At 27.8% G+C, this 23,895-nt stretch overlaps 1 protein-coding gene across 2 annotated transcripts in view; it reads right to left on the bottom strand.

Annotated features, from left to right (window-relative positions):
* The window catches only part of LOC114120866 (gamma-aminobutyric acid receptor subunit beta-like), a 67,776-nt gene that overhangs the window by 34,048 nt on the left and 9,833 nt on the right, over positions 1-23,895 (bottom strand). Inside the window, exons 2-3 of one of the 2 annotated variants that reach the window (XM_027982933.2) lie at positions 15,244-15,341; positions 6,437-6,504 (exon numbers count right to left, since the gene is read on the bottom strand). In XM_027982933.2, coding sequence (XP_027838734.2) covers positions 6,437-6,504; positions 15,244-15,341 — 166 coding nt within the window. The remainder of the gene's footprint in view (positions 1-6,436; positions 6,505-15,243; positions 15,342-23,895) is intronic. The other variant, XM_027982934.2, reaches the window with a different exon arrangement.

The raw sequence follows: 23,895 nt of genomic DNA on the forward strand, positions 1-23,895 counted from the left end.
GGGACTAAAACATAACTATATATATATATGCGCACTCGCCGGAGGTGGATGTTATATATTATAGTAATCCAAAGGGGCAAATAAAAATCGCACGAATTCATAAAATGTAATATGTATGTTACTGCCTTGTTACTGGCAAAAGTAGCAACTACAAAAATCAAATATTTGGGGAAATGAAGTTTTGTATTTTTTCTTAAATATTTTAAGTATAACTCAAAAAAAAAAAAAAACAGTTAATTTTTTTTTGATAAATAAATTGTTTAATCAATTTTTTCATGATAAAAAATTAATGCTCAAGAACTTAAAACCATATATTTTTAATTTTTTACATATATTTCCTATTTTTATATAATGATTACTTTTATATTTAGCAAATTATTTAGTGAATTTTTTTTTTTTTAAATTTAAATTTACTTAATTTAAAAATATGAATAAGTTGTTTTGTCTTTGAAACACATTATCGTGAACTTATTATTCTTAGAACACAATGCTTAATAGCTCATTGACTAATAGTACTAATTTTTATTTTTATTTTGATTATAATATAATAAGGTCACCAAATTTAAAACACTTATTCTAAATGGATACATTATGTGAATTTTTTTCTGATATTCCAAATTTATTTTGAAATTGAAAAAAAAATCGGTAAGAAGTTTATAATCTAACAGTTTACAGCAATATTTATACAAAGAAAAATGCATAATTATAATATTATAATCAATGTATAGCTTAAAATATTAAATCAGAAAAAAAATTAGAGATATAGTTTAATTTAAAATTAAAATCAAAAAATATTATTTCGATTTAAAGCCCTGGTGAGATAACATATATAGCTTATTATATCCAGTTAATCAATTATTCAACTCGTCTGTGGAAAAAAATTGTCGGCTGTTATTATTATATCGCCGTGTATTGTAAACGTCACGCTCGTGTTTCCCGTGAGGGTCGTCGATCGCACGCGTATTTCGGATCACCGTACTATTCGTGTACATGACAAATAGTAATAATAATAAAAACCGCTCGTGTCGCTGTACCAATATATTATAATATATACGGGTCACGTTGGTCTTCGATTTCGACGGTTCTCGAGGGGGTGCGCAAAAAAAATTGTAGAATCGAAATCGGATTTTTATACGAATGCGTCGCTGAAAGAAAAACGCGGTTGAACTCGAGATTCGTCGCATTTATGCTCTATACAAAATAATATGTTTATGAGTACGTATTTGGAGTATATTAATACGCGCCATTCACAACAATTTATTGGTAAATAAATAATTTTAAAAAAAAATTATCAAACAGTACCTAGTAATTATTTCATACATACATTTTAAAATAAATAAAGATCTTGATCAAGCATATTAATAATTTATTATTTAATACTTATTATATTAGTTTTTAATAACACTGAAAATGAATTAATGTATTTTTTTATTATTATTTTATCCTATATTCCTATATGCGACTGATTTTACATGTAATACAATAAATAATGATATTATATTATTAAAAATTGTTGGATTAATTATTTTAATCAACATTATAATATTATTAATATTATACAAATTTCATAATTATATTTCAAATAGATTAGTCGACACGAATAGACCATTAAAATAAGGAAACAATTTCGTTTACCTATTTTATGAACGCAATTAACGGCTATGCTTGAGTTTGTATCTCAACCGTAGAAAGTATACACAGTATAATAATTAGGTTTATTATTATTATTACATGATAACGTGTGTAGGTACCGTAGTCCGTAACTTATCCCGATAATAACTCAATAACAAAGTGTCATCCGTAACTTTTTTAAAACACCGCGACACCATCATTATAAGTATCTATAAACAATACATTGGTAATATGGATAATAATATAATTATTGTCGATATGAACATTGTAGCGATTTCTCAGTATGCTTTATATATACTATAATATTAGCATTTTTCCTGAATCAAATCTCCCGAATGAACTTTTTCCCGAATGGTATTTTACTAAAAAGTCCATAAATCCTAAATCCATAACGGTTTTTTCCGAATATTTTTTACTCGAATCGATTTAAATTTGATAAATATTATGATAAGTATGAAATATAAAAATGAATTAATATAATTAACAATAACTTAATAAATTATCTATAAAAAAAATAGATAGTGTAATAATTAAATATTTAAAAAAAACATGTCGTTATAACGACAGTAAAGTGCGATAAAGGCAAGATACCTGTGCTTTTTCGTAAATACTATCTTTATCGCACCGAATAAATGATTATTGATAGGTAAGAATGTATAACAATTATAATTGTATTTTAGTTATAGTCATAAAATATAATGTATAAAAAAATACACCACTTTATTGTTCCTCGTAATAACAAATTTTTTTTATTTCTGGACAATAACCATCGAGAAAATAGCAATCGGGAAAAAAAGTTCCTGACTTTCAGACTTTTTGGCAAAATACCATTCAGGAATTTTGATTCGGGTAGAATGGAGTGTACCTTATAAATTTATTTCTAAAACTCTTAGCAGTTTCGCGTTTAGATAGAGCAGAGTATAAAGTTGAAGAAAAAACAGTATTGTCATCGCATATAAAGATTTTACTTAACTCTATAAAAATGTATGGTAAGAGATAATTAACTTTGGCTCAAAATATAATTAGTTAAGTTACAACTTGAGGCTGGACATATAATATAAGAGCACATACTTATAATACGTATGTTATGATAGTGGTGTTAAAATAGGATGGAACAAACAATATCCTGCTTAAACAACTTTTGTCGGAATAAGGGAATATGGTGATCAAAAAATGTATTTTTGAAATTTTTAAATAAATTTAAAAAATTGAATTTTAAACAACTGTATTATTGATGAATAATTAGTGGAAAATGTTACCAGTGAATCACTCTCTATAATCTTATGAATATAATTTTTCTTCTTCTCCGCCTTCACCTATTCTTCCCAACTATTTGTGTTCGTCCACTTTTGTTCTAAACCTCCAATTTTCTCGATTTTCCACATCCCACACTGACAGCCCTTATATCATCCTCAGTAGTATAACTAAACCATCTCTTTTTGGTTTTCTTTTTTTTCTTTTCTCTTTAATGCACATACTTAAACTTATTAAATAATATAATAATTTATAATATATAATATAAAAGCTAACTATTACTACGTTAACCTATGTTTATTATAATATGATATGCGTTTTATTGTTCACTGCAGCCTTCGCTACCTATTATAATTTATTATGTACCTACGTATGCTATTATCAAATACTGTACGCGTTTTGTTACAGAGAGGACAATTGAAAAGATAAATAACAATAAAAAATAAAATAAAAACAATGATAATAACGACTCGCGAAACAACTATGCAATATATTGCGTGCTCAACAACCCTACTACACTAACAACAAAGCTTTTCTACCGTTTGAATAATACATTTCTTCACTTAATATTCGTACGTTACTCGACTGTGGATGGAAGTATTTTGGAATCGTTATAGGTATTAATTTTATTGTAACTGACTGTGATATGAGTCATTGTAATAACCAAAGTACACTATCGTTTTTATAGATAATTATTTATTTTATTAAAACATTCAATTTTTCAGTAAGAAAATATTAGAGTTGTATTTTCTAGTTTTTGTTAATATCATATAATTCTAACATTTAAATTATTATTCTCATCTTATCGTATTCAAAAAAAAAAAAAAAACTTTACACCTATAATACTGTTAAGTCAAAGTTGATTTACCGAAGCAGTTGTAAATAATAATATTATATAACATGCACAAACTTATATTTTAGTTTGACGTTATTGTTGACGCGGGGTTTGTGCAAATATTTATAATTTTTCGCTCTAGTATATTTTAAATTATTATTATTTTATGATAATATTTTATTAATTATATTATTAAACAGAATAGCTGCAAAATAACGAATTAAAAAGTTGAATCTATTAAAACTTAAATCGTTACTTTTGCGTTTCTGTCATTTAACTATTAACCTAACGTAATCACGTAATTTCTTACGTGAAATCAATAAATTTAATTTTAATTTTAAGACACAATATGTTTTTCAAGTGGATAAAATAATGAAATAGGTCAATAGTTTTATAATATAGACTACTAACAAATATATAACCAAATAATGAATTAAAAAACATTTGACTATTTCTAGTAAAATATATGTTTGATAGTTCATAATTTTGTGTTATATTTATTTGGTCTTTGAAGAGATACATTTAGGTAATGCCATCTGATATATTAATGTTTTGATAAACAATATCATACACTTACTATAAAAACATTTTTTATATAGTAAAGTTTATCTAAGTATTTGTACGAATTCAAAAACGGAGACCGACAAAATAGTGAATCACTATAAATTTAAATTGTACCTACATGTACGGGAAATAATAACGATAAATATTGTTTTCGGAAGGTGAATTACCTACTGTTAAAAAAAAATCAAGTTTTTATCGTGTCGTGGCGTGTGTGTATGGTTTTTTATTACGGTAATATATACGGTACATAATGTTACTGCCTATATACGTCGTAATAATAATAGTGGGTACATTATACGCGGGTAAGTATAATATAATGTATATACCTAATAATAATAATAATAATATGTGAACTTGAATGATCGCAGTCGAAAGTGATAATAATAATTTTGTATATCACGCGGAAAGAGTAATAACGATAAAAAAAAAATTTAAAGTTTGCGATCGCTTTTATGATAAACGTACAAATTGCATGTTCATAATATAGGGGGATTGTTGCTAAAGTTTTTTTTTCACGTTCATAGTCGTTGACCTGACACCTGTAATGTTTTCGGGGGCGTCGAGGTATATAGCGTGTGCGAAGACATCGGTGTGTGTACATAAACATAATAAATATTATACATATTATGTATTATGTACTTATATACATAATATTATTGTATAGGTATAGGGTGAAGGAAGAATTAAATACCTTGGCATTTTTATTTGTGCGCTTAAAATATCCACTCGGCCTCACCAGGAAAATTTATTTGCACGCGATCACGTGACACAATTTTATACGTGTAGCTTTTCTTTTTCTTTATCATGTTAAATGTGTTTATTCGTAGTAGATGTAATAAATGTATGTGTAATATTATATGCGTGTACGCGTGTGTGTTTGTATGTATTTTGTTGGAAAATATGTTATTATTATTTATATCTTTTAAAAAATAAAAAATAAAAATAATTATGTTGCGCCTGAATATTATACCCAAGTCCCAAAGTGTGTTTTGAAATGCGTAAAAATTATGTTCTTCTAGTCAGTTATACAGGTAGGTACATGTTATGCATACAAATCAAAAATTGAACAGTAATTAAACTATATAACAACAAACAATATCATAAATAAATAATAATGTTTTTTTCTTTTGAAAAGATATTATATCAGCGCCGGTCGTTTGAGTTTTATTAATGTATTGATGATTTCTTTTGAAATAATGCAGTGTGTCAATATGTGTTGTGCATTTGTGCTCCCGCTTGCGAAAAAAAATCTATTTAATTATTTAATTCATTTATAACAGATAACTATATTTTATTTAAATAGAAAAATAATACTTTAAACTATTTTACCTAGATAAGATACATAGATAAATATTTCTACTTGGTCAATGCACTACGTTGCCTACAACTAATATCGTCATTATAATAAATTATGTTGCTATGCATTTTTTTAAAACGATAATCGTATAATTGCCAGCTTCTAATATACCTAACTCTTCACATGTCAGAAATATATAGTTTGCTATTTACACGTTCATAACTTGTATTATCTATCAATAAGCAAATTTTACTCATTTATGAGCTCAATAATTGTAATAAAACTAATGATTCAATACATTTTAAAAAGCAAACATTATAATGGTTGTGATAGTCGAAAGTAACGTATACTTTTGATTTAAATAATTTATAGATTTTATTTGAAATCTATGTACAGGTACGTATAATATTATGTTTTAACCGGTGTATGATTTATTGTACTTAATTAATATGAATGGTTTTACGTTTTAATATACGCCTAAATCAAATGCTTGACGATTCTACAGCGTGCTTCTATAGCGTTCTTTCTAGCGGAGAATAATACGTAAGTAATACAAAGCGGAAAGAAGATCGCAAAAAAAGACTTTTTTCTTTAAATAAAATAATATATATATAATAATATCATTTTATTATATTAAATATTGTATTGTATAAAACACCACGCAACTCTTATTTAAGAAATATTTATAGACACTACTTATATTTTTAATAATACAGAATGACGCGTAAAAAAATGTTTGTTTTAATACACTATATTATTACATATAGGCCAAAAAAAAAAAAAAAAAAAAAAAAATGAAAAAAATGAAAAAAAAATAATGATTGTTTTGTGTTGTGTAAATATTTTGTGTGTACCATTTTGACTTCTGACAAAGAGCTGATGCTCAACACGTACATGGTGACACCGACTTCAATGGGCGTACCTGAAATTCGGTACATTAAAACAAGTACAAAGATATAGTTTGATATGTTTATTTTTAAATTTTTCTAAAGGAACTAGGTATAGTTGAAATATGTATGTTGATAATCGTACTTGTCCTCAATATGTATTAACGGACGCAAGACCGTACTTGAAACACTTTTTTGGGGGGATATGAAATATTATTTTTTAAAAATGTTATATCCACACCCCCAACATATTTTAAAACTAACGACAATATCACCATATCACCAACCAATAACCCAAATCTAGTATAAAAAGTACAGTGAGTGCCAAATTTGAATTTATTTAAGACAATTATATTATTATTAATGAGGTTGCTATGGTAACATTATTACATAATTATTTATTGAGAGGTAAAGGAAACCTAAGTTCTGTTACGCAAAAATTCTAATTTTCCATAATTCGATAAAAACAATTTGTATGTACAGGGACCCTGTGAACCTTTAATCCGTTGCTCCGTGTACGGTCTTGTATGTATGTATACCAAATAGTAAATACACTGTGTTTTACTTAGAAATATCTTATATGGGCGCAAGTAAACTCCGCCACAAGTATCTTTTTTAGTTTTTACTCCACAAGGGGGAAAACAGATAAAATTGAGTTCATGTAAACTCTGCTAGAAAAAAAATTCAGCTAACAGTATAACAATAATACCTATAATATATTATTTTCATAAAAAAAAAAAAAAAAAAAACAAATAATAATTATCTGAACAAATCAATGATACAAAATACAAATTTTAATGTGTATTACGTCAAATAATATCATAATAAATTAATAATCGTAATTATCATAAAATAATATAATGTAGGTATGTTATGTAATTATATTTTGAACTATGAACTAAAATAATGTGATACAATTTGCAGATATTCTAAATTCTAAGTCTAATATAATATAATATCCATTATTATAACTATTTATAGCGTTAACTATTTATAGTTCTTTAAGCCTATCATTTTTTTTTTTGTTGATTTTGAATTTTTGAGTTTATTTGGTTGAGATATACTATTACTTTTGTATACATTTGAGTTTAAAATTCAATAACAACTTTACTAAAAATATGGATATTTGGGTGAATTTTATAAAATTCATTTTTAGATGACTATGAAAAGATTCAGAAACATATGTTGTTTGGTTTAAATTTTTATTTTGATCAGCCAAAATTTGAGGGGGGAAGCTACGTTATTACTGATATAATTGTCTATAAGGTAATCTGAAAACTTAATTACTCTTGAATCGCTGTTTTGAATTGGCCTTCACCATGATTGACATTGATAAAATATACATTCTACTAAACTAACATTTTTCCATATGTTTTTACATGCATTATAAATTGTTAATTTATAATCAACAACTAATTTTGTTGGACTTAAAATTAGCGGAGTTTTCATGTACCTATTACAGGTAAGAAAATAAATCTAGTGAAGTTTACGTTAGACCTTTTTATCCAACCGATATTTTGGCAGAGTTTACAATCACCCATCTTATATAGTAGTGCATCATTTTCGTATTGTGATTTAATATCAATTTTATAATAATTCAAGAAAGGCATGAAACACACTGACTTTACCGTTTTGTGGTTGCATATTTTTAACTTTTATATTATGAGTGATAAACGAATAACAATTGGATGTTAAAGGTTAACAATTTTTCTCCTCTTAATAACTTGATCACCAAGCCATAAATTTAATTTGTGAAAACGAAACCGTCATTAATATTAAACTGTAGTGTATTATCATTATTGCATATGCAACGATAATTTTCCATCCTATGTATAGTTTCAGAATATTAGATTTAAATTCAAATACATGAATAACCGTGATTTATCATATATTGATATCTTAATAAATATATTAACTATTAAACTGTCTATATAATATATAAATACATATTATGTACATGTATATAATTAAAACAAATATTAATTCAAAACTGATATTTACTTATGGCAATGCATTGGTAGTGAAATTATTTTTTTTCCTTTTTTATAACTTAATTTTTGTATGACGAAATAACTTTAAATGGTAAACAATATTTAATTGATATAAATATTATTATAATTTTATATTTTTTTTATTGCATTTTTTAGTAATTAAATTATTTAATTTATGTTTATTTTTGTTATATAACATTTTATGGAAATAAATACATTTTCGTATTTTTAAAAATACCTTGTACAGTAATATATATGATACGTCAAATGGGTATTAAATAAAATAATAGTTATGATTTAATTTGAAAAGATAATTAAGAATAAAAATTTCATTTATAATTTTATGTATTGTGTTAAATTTAAATTTGTGTGTTAAATAATCTAAATGTTAATTTTTAGTTATTTTGACTTTAATAGGTTCATTTTTTACATATTCTATGCATAATATTATGCATAATTTATTTTTATATTCAATTGGACTTTTCAATAAACTTTTTCATATGAATTATTAAAGGTTTTATAGGTAATCATTTAAAAGATTAAATTTAGGGCAATTACATTATATTCATATAGTAGTTCTATATCAATTATCATTTACACTTGAATAAAATGTATTTTCCAATAGCCGATTAATTTATTGTTATATTCTATTTTTATGAATACAATTAAAATAAGTCCTATTTCCTCAGGACATTTTCCCTCTTATAAAAGTGGAGGAGATTATTTTATTTTTAAATTTATGAGACATACATATAATATTTTAATACCTACATAATAATATAATATAAGTACCTCTATGTAGTTGAATATCTTATAAAAAATAAATCAACCACGTACATGATATTCTGGCTGGTTTAATATTCTATCTATGGTAGATGTGTAAAATAGGATATGAAAAAAAAAATCCGTTTTTATAATATATAATAAACGCTTTCTTCGTTCAGACAGTTTTCTGGTTTACAGAAAAACTGGCGCTAAGTCTGTACACTTAATGTGTCACGTGATGTCAACGTTTTTTAGACTAAAAGCCACTATGTCATCTGAGACACATTATATACTGCATCGTACTGTTATAAAATGAATAGTGATAAAAACATATATCATCTCCACGTAAAAAGAACATGACGCAACATGAACTTTAAATTGTAATAAAGATAGCTGGCTCGTTTTTAATAACATCGATCAGGTGTGGGATAAATAATATTTATATTATAATCGAAATAATTTTAGATTTTTATTTAGTATTGTTGTTTTTTAATACGTAGGTATACCGTAGCGTATGGTGATCGAAAGTTTAGTATTACAATAGTGGTTATTGAAACATTTTATTGTGCAACTGATTTTGATTATTTGTGTATAATAATAATATTTAATTTCATTGTATACTGAATAGTAAACATATTCGATAAAAATATAATATCAGTACCTAATGTGTATCACAGAAACTTAAGTATCATTGTAGTATACAATTTTAATACAATATTATATGTAATAGGTAGTTGTTGGGTTAGATCTATATAACCATTTATACTGGTCAAATGCGTGATCCACCGAAAAATGGACATACAATATTGTTTATGCACCAACGCCTACGAATCCCAACACTTTGTAATACCTAATCAAATATTCAGTAAGTTTGCAAAATCAGTATGAATATTTCAAAAAATAAGTCAAAATTGTATGGCTTTAGTTGTTTTTCCTACAACCCAAAAACTGGTGAATCAAAATCTTAAAAGGCACTTTTAAGTGTTACCGTTAATATTGAACTTTATAAACTAATATTACGATTCCAACAAATATGCTAGTATATTAAAGTATTATAAAATATTTATTTTATTTAGAATTCCTCAAAGTTTTAAAACTATGGCTATGTTGTGTGTCTATATATTGATTTCCGTATATTTCCGTATATTTATAATTTCAAATACTCAATGGATTGACGTCAAACGATTTTATCACTTTTTATTCAATTATTTTTAAAAATCCGGATTTTATATTTTTACTATTTATGTCTTGCGAAATAACAAATTTGTTATTCATATAAAATCTTTTTTCTGCAGTAGATTAATTAAATCGATAGTGCATTCCTTCGATATCGAAAACAAGTTTTCATTATTTGTAGGTCACTATAAAGGTATATAAATTGACTTTTATCTAGGAATTAAACCGTATAATAATATTATGGTATAAGGTTTTTTTCGATTATCCCTCTTCACCGATGTCCATTCCAGAAACGCCTTTGATCATCAGTATCGTGAGTAATTTAACGCAATTAAAATCGTTTTACAATGAACACATCCTCGTGGAAGTTGGTTGATGTGGCTGATAGAAAATTAAAAAGTAAAAAAAAATAGCACGCCTTACCAATTACCCGAGTTCCACTGCAGTTAAAGACATAGAGTAGATGTATGATTAAAGTCATTCGTAAATGCCACATTGTTGACAATTTTATAAAAAAATATTTAACAGAACAATTAAACGAGTATACTCGCTTCATTTTTTCTATAATAATGCAGTTATTCAAAATCTGATTTTTTGGAATTTTTGAACATGTTTTAAAGTCCAAATTTTTGAATACTTGAGATTTTTATTATATTTAAAGAATGTCTTGTCGAGATTCCAAATTTCTGTATTTGAAATGAGAACTATCTTTTTTAATTGTAAAACAATAAGCAATATATATATATATATATTTTTTTTTTTTGAAAATGTACATGCTTGAATAAAAATGCGAACAAGTAGTTTCTAAGTTATTGAACATTAATAATAATAAATAATAATATGAATATACAGAAAAAAAATAAAATATCGATAAATATATTATTTTGAAATATGTATTTGCTTGCATCTAAAGAAAATATTAGATAAGTAATTTCACTGATTAAGTAAAATAAGGAAGCATAGGTTTGATTTAACAATTATAGTAGGTAAACTATACTAAGTTATTAGTATTTTATAATCTATAATAATTACCTGAGTAATAAGTACCTATTAAGAACAATACTAGACAAATATTAAAATTACAAATTTAAAATTTTTTTTAATTTTTTATGCATCTATAAGCAGGTATAAAAATTAGTATGAGCCATATACTCCACTAAAAATATAAAATAATATTATACAATATTTTTAGTATAGTAAAATGTTTAATAAATCGGGATCTTCTCAAGAGTTTATCTCATTTGGAAAAAAAAATGTTTGTATTTTTACACTTTTTAAACGATACAAAAATATGGTATTTAAGTACCTATGATATAAAAATTCGAAAATTTAATTTTGAATAACTAAAAAACTAAAATAAAATTAGAGAAAAAAGGGGGTGGGGGAGCATCTTAGATAAATATCATAATTTATTAGTACCTAAATTACGATTTATTTTGTATTGAATTCAGTGAAAAAAATCAAAGGATCACTAAACTACATTTAAGTATTTGTAGATCACGCTTTTGACCGGTAAAGTGGTTTAATTTATGATTAATACCTATAATCTATAAGGAAGATTATTATTTAATATAATTATTAAGATATTCAAATTATCATGATGCGACCTGTGTTTTAATCCGAATTTTATTATATAGGTTTAGTTATAGTTAATTATACCATTGTAATGTTCGGCGAAAAACTACGTGTATAGTTTTATCAATATAATATTATTATGCAACATTTGGGCGCGTTATGTTCTTCTAAGCTGTAGCACTTTTCGATCGGTAAAAAAGGGCGGAAAAAAGTAGGAGTGAAAAAACGAACGGCGACGGTGGCTGAAATCTAAAGTCGTACACGTACACAATAATAATATAATATATACGCGTCGACGATGTCGGCGGTGGCGGCGGCGACGGCCGAAAGGGATGTCGGCGGGCGCTACAGGTCAAATCGATTTCGGCGGCACAAAGATGATGTGGGACCACCGCGAGGTTATATACGCCCTCGCGCGGGGTGCACGCTCGGCTCGACCACCGCCGCTAAAAACACATAACTCTCACCGTGGTTGAGTTTGCATGTATATATTTTACTGTACGGCGACAACGTCTATATTATAATTTTATCCCACAAATACAATAGAAAATTAGAAATCGTTTGTATGAAACGTATTTTCACCGCGATAATAACAATTATAATATTGTGCAATAAAAAAACGGGTCATGACCGCAGTCGGTTAAATGTTCACGATAATATTATTGTATAGGCCACGGAAGAAATATAATCATACATATTTTGGAAAGCACTAAGAAATTTACATTGATGACCGGGGTTTGAAAACTTCTTGGTAATATCTAATGCAATTTGACGAACGGTTTGTGCAAAACGACTCGAAAAGGATCATGCACGTTGGTGCGTACGAAAAATAATATTTTAATAATAACTGGTGGGCTCTGTCCTCTGACCGCTTTGCTCTACGGCTATAATTGATTTGATAACAATTATAAATAATATTACAATGTTACGAATGTGCAAGTTTAAATATTAAAAAATTATATTATGTTAAAATAATTATTCGTGTTCTACATATTATTATTGTAGTACACAATTTGGATAATTTTTTTTTCATTTAATGTTATGTCATACTATTGAAATAATAAATACGAGAAAACAGAATTATATTGGGTTTGAAATTAAAATATTATTCGAAATCATAAGATATGAATATCGTGAATAACTAAAATTAAAAATTAAGGTTTATGTTTAAAACCGATCTTTATTGATATTATTTTTACTGTACCTTAATAAATGGTTTATTATTTTTTACGATACACGAAAATAGAAGGACTATCAATTTTTAGTTTAAATTATTAAAATGCACAGCAACGTGGCATGTCCTTTTTTATGTATGCGAAAATGGTCTATCAAATAACAAGCAAAATATCTAGAATGAACTTAACGGTTTTTACCCAACTCAAATATTAATTGTTTTAATCAAAAATATCGTGTGATGTTTTTATATCAAAATAATTTATGACTTCTCTAGAATATATTTCTGTTCATTTTAAAATACTTAAAATGTATTACCAAATTACATTCAATACGTTATTAAAGTGAAAGATTTTGCGATCCACCTATTTTTAATATTAAATCAAACTTTATAAAAATTAAAATTTTTGGTCTATAGATTTTTGCAGTATCCTTTTCAAGAAGAATATTTTATACTGAGTTCGATCAATTACAGGTAATTAACGAACAATTTTTATGGAGGTTATATTTCATTTACTTTTGAGGACAGTCCTGTTTAAGTAGTGAATTCGAATGCGATTTTATTTCAAATTTCATTGTGGAAATTTCTATGACAATACAATTATATAGGTATTACCCTTTCAGGATATACTATTGCATAATTTCGACGAGTTCGCCAAGTGACGATGATTAGTTGGCTCTCATCGCCCCTATGTAAGACAATTGATTGTTTATATAGGATTTGGGACCGTATTGAACGACATATATATTTAAAATATTATATTAGATATATATTTATTACACGTCATAAATTTATAGAAGGTGGGCGCATTAACTTAACTATAATTAGTTAATTTTCTAATTAACTTAAGAGATTAACTAGTTGGATACTTGGATGTTGAAATAATTTAGGTTATTTTGTAACCATTAAATTAATATATCGAGTTAAAACTAAAAATGTTTTTGAAATTATCGGTTTTAATGATTTTGTTCATACATTATATTACTTTATATGCGATTCCAAATAAAAATTAATTCAGCAATAGAATTAATACTATAAAATCATTTCTATATTTTTAATAAAACAATATCATTTATAATCACAAAATACTCTTTTTTGGGATCAACGTACTAATTGAAAAAGTAGATTATATATTTTAAACTGAATTAAGTTAATAATTTCCTGCATCAACTTTAAACTTAAAGTTTTAAATGTATTAGTTTTTTAGTAAGTACTAACTATATTCTCATCAAAAGGTTTTATGTTCGCTTTACTGGAGTTAATTATTTATTTAATTTAATAAACTAATATGCCCACCTTCGTCAATATAATATACAAATTTACGACGATCGTTAGCGTCAAACGCAATAGATTTTCCTGACAAATAATAATCATATACATTTTCAAACTATACTGCTGCAGTATAATATTTAATCTAATATACGTATTATTACAGTTAAGTATTTTATGGCACTATGGCAGTATCTACGATATCGCATCCACCTAAAGCCATCGAGTTTGGATGATCGCATCCAAGAGACATTACAACGTATACAAATGTTGAAATGTATGCTGTATAAAATATTAAATGAAGTGTATATTATTTTATATTTTTTATGTACTATATATAATATTATATTAATAAACTCTTAGCGTAGGTAATCGCGGTTATATAGTGAAGACCGATCGAATAATCATATATAATAATATACATAAGTGTATGAAATGTGTTGCACGGATTATTCTCCAAGTTTTCTTATAAACCAAAATCGTGATATCGATTTTCTGTTACCGTGATAATGACCAAAGTGCATTATAAGTCTTGTGGACAGTTAGTATGCTCAATGCTATTATTCCGTATGTTATAGCTTATATAATATATATATAACATAATTATATATTATATAGATATATAATTATTATGATAATATATCCAAGCGATTTGGAAGATTGTGCCTGAACAATTTAATACTATTTAACACGTATAAATGTTGTGTAGTTTTATAAATAATATTGTTAATATCAATTAAACAATAAACATAATTCATGAGATTTATATGTTTATATTGGTTAGGGTAACGATAATAATATGTCAAAACAATGGTAACACTCACCTCCGTAGTTTGGTCTTACTCTTTTGTCATAGCTCAAACTAAACGAATCGAGTATTGCCGATATGTTTACGTCACCGAACATACCGCCGCCCTGAGACCTGAAAAAAAACAACAGATCGGTAAACGTTATGTAACTGCGTATAATGATGCTTTGAGGTGCTCGAATAATAAATTTCTGAATGTTGAAATGAGAAAGTGTCGATCATCTAGACGCCCTGTTTACCCTGTTATGGGCTACGAGATATCTATAAGATATCTACGAGACTACAAGGCTAAGTTAGTATGACCATGCCTCATGTCAAGGGTAATGCGGATGCTACTATGACCATGACACGTGTCGGGATAGTAAGCGCACCAATAATTACATTTATAATGATGCATTTGAGATGTTATTGCACATTCTCAAATTCGTGTCCGAATTTGCAACAACAACAACAAGGACACTGGTTTCGCCCAGAAGACGACAACACGTCGTAAACAAGAGACGCACCACAATATATAAGGGAGCCCGAAGACCAGCAACGGCAGATGTACCAAAGCTATCAACAACAGAGCACTTTCACGTCACTCAGCCACTTATTTAATTTGTTACATGTATTTTGTTTGTATGCAATAAAACATATTACGTTATTAAGTTTAACTTTCATTCAAATTAACTATTTGGATTCAAATCTGATACTGGCACGCAACAATTTGGCGCAGTCGGTAGGATTCACTTTTCAAGGAGGCAAACCGTCAAAGGCTACCATCAACAAGGAAGATTGCGCAGTCTACCTCGTTGATAACTTCAGAAGAGAAGACCATTCAATTCAACGTTGCAGAAAGTATCAGACAGGATGACAACATCAACGAACGTCGCATTATTGTGAGTGAATAGTTAATTAAATTATTACACGGATATATGTTCAAAAATATAAAACCTAAGAAATATCATTTAAGTAACTGAATATATTTAAGTAGGTCGTAAAAAAACTATTTAGGAATTTTTTTTTTTGATTATTAAAGGGCAATTGATTTATTTGAATTATTATTGAGAAATATTGAGTTATTATATTATTATTGAGGGCATATTGAGTTATTTGAGTTATTATTGAATTATTATATTATTTTGAGGGCATATTGTTGAATTATTGAGATTATTATTGAGAATTATTATTGAGGGCATATTGTTGAATTATTGAGAATTATTAAAGGGCATATATTATTGAGATTTATTATTGAGTTATATTATATAGTTGTTTGTAAAACGTATCAAATGAGTGTGAAAGCAATTTATGAGAACACAGGTACATCTCCTTGGAAGTAGCTAATCCATCGAATAAGACGTCTTTAGAAACTCCAGATTTGAGTTTAGAAGTATTAAATAAAACCCAACAGTTGATTGATTTGGGAAGCCCTAGTAGAAGCCCTAGCCCTAGTGAAAGCCCGAAAGAACGCCCTAGTTTATTTAGAAACCAAAGTGAACGACGCCAGAGCGCGAAAATAAAACACAGCTTAGAGAGAAGTTTAAGTTTAGACAATAAAAAGGTTACACGTAGCAAGGTTACGGACGATTTTGAACATATTGAGTTAACGTTCGGGAGAAAACCGCGTGTAAAGAAAATGGTTACCATAAAATTAGAGGAAGCATTTAAGCTTATACCTATGTGTACGGGAGAAGACGATATCTATCCGTTCATGAATGCATGTGATATGGCAGTAAATTTAGTTGAAGAAAAATGCGCACCGACTTTAGTTAAATATATAACAACTAGGTTATCGGTAGAGCATTAGAAATGATAAAATATAAAAATGTTGCTAAATGGGTATACATTAAGAGTTATTTATCGGATGCTTTTGAAGATACGACAACTGCTTCAAGTTTGCAGATACAATTAAATTCCATTAAGATGCGTCATGGTGAAGACGTCAATGATTATTGTCATAGAGTAGAAAAATTGTATTATAAATTATGTAATGCGTGTACACTTAATAAAGAAGAATCAGAAGCAAAAGTAATTCACGAAACTTTAAAAGAACAAACACTGAATATTTTTATAAAAGGATTAATAAGTCCTATAAGAACAATTGTAAAGGCACGAAATCCTAAAACATTAGAGGTAGCTAAGCAATTGGCAAAAGCAGAAGAAGTAGAATATAATTCAGAAAGAGAAAATAACGGATACAGGAACGATTTTAATAAAGGCAATTATAATGCTTCACGACAAAATAATAATAATTTCCAACGTGAGAATAATACAAGAAATAATAATACGAATAGTCGTAATAGGAATTTCCAACCAAATAACTTTAGTAAACCGAGTTATCAAGGACGGACAAATAATTACACTCAGCAAAATAATTTTAATAGACCACCTATTAAATGCTATAACTGTAATGGTAATCACTATGCAGCTCAATGTAGAAATAAACCTGCAAGTAATAATAATCGTCCATCTAATCGGAATAGTTTTACTCAACCACCAACAAATTATAACGCACGCGCAACCACATGTGCATATTGTAAACGAAGTGGCCATGATATAAGTGCATGTTATAAAAAACGTAATAATGAAAGTAGGAACCACAATTCGGGAAACGTGAACGTGTCGGGCGAGGACCGTGGTACTCGTTCGATAAACCAAATAATCGCGGAGGAAATGCACAATGTTACCACATCGTCGCTGCTTTAGAAAACAATCACATAACATGTATATCACCTGCGAGCAAAACAAACGAGTTAAATTTATTAATAGATACAGGTAGTCAGGTGAATATACTTAAAATAAATTGTTTACAAGGACAATTAAATATAGATGAAACACAAAAAATTAATTTAAGAGGCATTCATAAGGAGTTAATACAAACAATAGGCAAGATAAAAATACCAGTTATAATAAATAACAAGAATATAGACATAGAATTTTATGTAGTGGGAATGTTATTTCCTATACCCAAGGACGGTATATTAGGACATGAATTTTTACTAAAAAACAAAGTAATGGTGGACGTAGCCAAAAATAGGTTAATTATTCAAGATGATGAAGCAACCTTGCACGAAGAACATTGCGGTTCTATTGTTTTTAAATTGCAACCACGTACGGAAACCGTCGTAGAAATAGCAATAGCTGATCCAGTCGTGGAAAGTAAAAGTATATACATACACAAACAACAAATTACAAATGACGTATATTGCAGTAGTACGGTGTCTACTGTGAATAAAGGAAAGCAATAGTTAGTATGTTGAATATATCTGAGGAGATAAAAGACATAGACGTAACCGATATAAATAAGATAAATTATGATAGTGAATATGAGATATATACGGTAGAAACAAAAAATAGTTATAATGAACGTATAACGCGTTTGAGACAAATAATAAGAACTGATCATATGGATGAGAATGAGAAAAAATCTATTTATAAAATATGCGAGAAGTATAATAACATATTTCATATGGAAGGGGACATGCTAACCTTCACCAACGCGGGAACTCATATAATAAGATTAAAAAACGACCAACCGCCTATATACCGAAGACCTTATAGACTTCCTCATGCACAACAAGATGAGATAAATACGCAAAAAGAAACTTGAGGATAACGATATTATTGAAAGTTCAAGGAGTCCTTGGAACTCTCCTCTTTTACTAGTGCGAAAGAAAATTGACAATTCAGGTAAACAAAAGTTTAGAATAGTGGTAGACTTTAGAGCATTAAATGAAGTCACCATAAATGAATTCCATCCTCTGCCTAATATTACAGAAATATTGGACCAGTTAGGACAATGTCAATTATTTTCTGTTCTCGATCTTTCTAGTGGGTTTTATCAAATCAAATTAGAAAAAGAATCACGAGAATTAACAGCCTTTTCAACCAATCAAGGTCATTGGCATTTTAAACGCATGATTCAAGGCATGAAAACTAGTCCTGGAACTTTTCAAAGAGTTATGAACTCAGCTTTAGCTGGTTTAATAGGAATAAAATGTTTAGTTTATTTAGACGACATAATTGTTTACGGAAAAATTTGTATGATCATAATGAGAGTTAGTAGAAGTATTTGAGCGATTACAAATTAACAATTTGAAGTTACAACCAGATAAATGTGAATTTTTAAAACGTGAATGTGTATATTTGGGACACGTAATATCAGAAAATGGAATTAAACCTGATGAAAAAAAGTGAAATCTGTGTTAGAATTTCCAAAACCAACTAATGTAAAAGATATAAAATCATTTTTAGGCTTAAGTGGGTATTATAGGAAATTTATAAATTCATATAGTGCAATTGCGAAACCTTTAACAAATCTTTTAAAGAAAGACATTAGATTTTTATGGAGTGATGAATGTCAAAAATCATTCGATAAATTGAAATCAGCTTTATGTTCTGAACCAATACTTAAATATCCAGACTTCACTAAGACTTTCATATTAACTACGGACGCGAGTAATAAAGCACTAGGGGCAATATTATCTCAGGGAGAAATAGGTCAAGACTTACCAATCTCTTATGCGTCACGGACGTTGAATAAAAGTGAAAATAATTATTCCACAACCGAGTTAGAATGTCTAGCTATAATTTTTGGGGTAAAACAGTTTAGACCATATTTATATGGAAGGAAATTTATAATACTTAGTGATCATCGCCCTTTGACGTGGCTTTTCAACTTAAAAAATCCATTATCGAAGTTAGCACGTTGGCGAATACAACTTGAAGAATATGATTATGAGATACGATATAAACCTGGGGTGCAAAATTCTAACGTAGATGCGTTAAGTCGTATGTATTCGATACAAGAAATTAAAAACGAGTCGTACGAGGAATTTCTTGGGAAAATGGAAACACAGTTAATTACTAATAGCAATGTAAAAGAAGCTATAGGTACACTTTTGGAGTCGCCAGTAGAGTATCATATAGTGACAGAAATAGCGAAACAATATAATTTAACATCAGGAATAAATTACGAAATAAAACGTAAGTTTGGAATTACTTCATTTTTACCAGTTAGTAAAGTGATAGGCGATACGCCGTATGTAGTACAGAATGACCGGTATATAATATTTCTAGTAACGAAAAATAAAGATCGTCAGAGGTCAACGTACGAGAATATGTATATAGCGTTAGTGAACTTGAAACAGTTTTGTGAGGAAAATAATTTAGATAAAATAGCAATGAATAAACTAGGTATGAATGATGATCTACAGTGGGAAAAAGTAAGGTCAATGTTAAGATACATATTTCGTAATACTAAGATCGAAATTATGGTATGTGCGAACGTAGAATATACGGAAGAAGAGAAAGTAACTATATTAAAGCAGTTTCACGATTCTAACTAGGAGGTCATTTAGGTGTTAATAAAACTATTAAACGCATACAGAAGCAATTTAGATGGAAGGGTATGAAAGATGATGTTAAAAAGTACGTAAAAAATTGTACATCGTGTCAAGTAAATAAAATTTCAAATCGGCATGTAAAGCAACCAATGGCTATTACATCAACAAGTTCAAAACCATTTGAAAAAAATATTTTTAGATATTGTAGGTCCATTACCAACGACCTTGTCTAGTAATAATTATATTTTAACAATGCAAGATGACTTATCTAAATACACGCTAGGAGTACCAATACCTAATCATCAGGCAAACACGGTCGCGGAAGCTTTTGTTATACATTTCGTGTGTGTACATGGAATACCGGAACGATATTGACAGATCAGGGAACGGATTTCCTTAGCAAAACATTTACGGAAGTTTGCAAACTGTTAAAAATAAATAAAGTTAATACTAGTCCTTTTAGACCACAGACAAATGGAGGTCTCGAAAGATCACATAGAACTTTGGCCGAGTACTTAAGACATTATGTGGATAAGAATTTAAATAATTGGGATCATTTGTTACCATATGCATTTTTTGTATATAATTCAACGGTACATACATCAACTAATTTTCAACCATACGCGTTAGTGTATGGGCGTACGTTAGAAATACCAATTAAATTAAAATCCGAGCCAGAGCCACAATATAATTATGATGATTATTTATATGATTTGAAACAGAGTATGCAAGTGTCGCATAAATTAGCGAGAGAGAAGTTAATAGAACACAAAGTAAAAAGTAAGGACCGATATGACAAAAATGAGAATCCTGTAAATATACACGTGAAAGATTTAGTACTTTTAAAAGATAACGCACATAAAAACAAACTTAATTCACTATGGTTAGGACCATATGAAGTAATTGAAGTAATAGGAGATGAAAATATAGTTATACAACGTGGCCGACGAGGCATTACCGTACATAAAAATAATGTAAAACGGTATTATAATGATAAAGCAAATGATTAATTAAAATATATAGTATAAATGAATAGATTAAGGGAGTTTGTAAAAAAAAAAAAAATAATAATTAATGATATAAACTAACAAACCATATAACTAATGTTATTAAGTAGTACTATAATGAAGATATAATTTTACTTTTAGATTGGTGATGATGGTTGGACTTAACAGTGCTAATGAAATAAATTCATCGGAATATTATACATATGTACCCTATGAACAATCCAAGGTTTTTTATTATGAAAATTTAGGCCCCACTAAGGTGATAGGAGCAGAGTATAAACTGGTTACGTATTTTTCACTTAAGGAATATAATACAAAGTACGACTTATTAGGTTTGAAAATGAAAAATATAACAAATATATGCACTGACAAACGTCATATAGATTGTGTGGGAAATATCAAATAGTAATAACTGATTTATATGATGAAATAACTAATCAAAAAGAACGATTGTATATGTCATTAGGAGGTAGAGTTAATCAAACCGATGTATATCAAGAAAATAAACGAAACAAAAGGGGATTAATAAACTTTGTGGGTAACGCAATGTATTATTTGGTGTATGTGATGATAAATGTGCAAAGAAAACTAGAGAAGCAATCAAACAAACAGAAGAAACAGGAGCTAATATTTTACATATAGTGAAATCGCAAACAACGGTAGTGAAAACAGCAGTTAAAAAGATTGCTAGTTCACTAAATCAAACAGAGGCACTATATAAAGAAATATCAACTAAAGAACAAAAATTACATGAGCGAATGATGCAATTACAGAATGTAACTGATGACGTATTAGATTTATTAATGGCTGACGAAGTCCATAATCTATACACTATAATAACTAATCAGTATGCGTATGAAACCTCAACGTTGGAACAGATAATAACAGCTGCAAGAGAGGGGTTAATACATCCAAGTCTTATGACACCACAAGAACTTGCATCAACATTGAAAACAGCAGAACGAACAATTAAAAAACAATATGCCATACCTATGGGAACAGAAGCGTCAGAATTAAGTGAATTTTTAAAAATAACAAAATAAGCGTATACTATGAAAATGAACAATTGGTATTTATTACAAGAATACCATTGGTTGTCGACATAGAACTTTCATTATATAATATAATACCTTTACCAATAAAATCTGTTGAATATGGAGTTGACTCATGGTATATGTCCACAAATACATATACTTACGTTGCAATAACTAAGGATAGAAAACAATTTACTACCTACACGGAAAAAGAGATGAAAGATTGCATTGAAACAACAATATACAGAATATGCAAGGCTACACAGCCAATGTTAGATAACAATGATAATACACCATGTGAAATGCAAATATTTAAAGCACCGGATGCATCTCAAACGGGATGTACTATCAACAAATTTCATTACTTAGAAACATTTACCACAGAATTCTTAATAAAAACACATGGATACATGCTGGAGATGATACTTTGACAATAAGTTGCACAGATTTACCCGAATCTTTTGTTCAAGAAGTTGAGGTTTCAGGTGCAATAACTATATTAGACATAAATTGTCAAGTATTCACACGTGACGCAGTGTTGACTCCTATAGAGGATATTTCGAGTACAAATTATAAGATTTTGTACCTAATACTAAAATACAAAAATATTTAATAAAATACCTGAACATATACATAAATATAAATTGAGCGATGTATGGAATAATACATCAAAAATACAATTAACAGATCTGCACAGTGTGTCAAAATCACTTGATGAGATTCAGCAAATGATAGACGAAGAAGTTATTAGAGAACAAAGTCAAAAACACCAGTTCATACATTCAAATCTTTTGTATGTTACAATAATTTTGGCTATACTATCTATTATATTAATAATAGCCATATACATACTATTAAAATGTAGATACGTTAGCAATCGCCAAGTAATTGATATACCAAGAAGATTGGCTAACTATAGATCACAAATACGAATGTAAGAAGGGGAAATTTTGCTTCAGAAATATATGATGAAGTACCATTTAGCGCACCATCATCACCACGTTAATTTTAAAATATTAATATTAATAATTCATTATTATTCGTAAAAAAAAAAAAAATAATAATAATAAATAATAACAAATAATATAAAAATAAGTATATAATAATAATCAATAAATATAATATATTTAATCATATTATCATAAAAAAAAAACGATATGAAAACTTAATAAAGCATTTTAAAATATTAATATTAATTTTATACCTATGTGTAGATTCAGTTATTCAGTTATTTAATTTGGTATATGGGTAGAACGTAACGTTCGTGTGTAATGTTAATTAATTATTCACAAATTTATTT

The sequence above is a fragment of the Aphis gossypii genome, chromosome 1, assembly GCF_020184175.1.
Source record: "Aphis gossypii isolate Hap1 chromosome 1, ASM2018417v2, whole genome shotgun sequence".
In the NCBI taxonomy this organism is placed as follows: domain Eukaryota; kingdom Metazoa; phylum Arthropoda; class Insecta; order Hemiptera; family Aphididae; genus Aphis; species Aphis gossypii.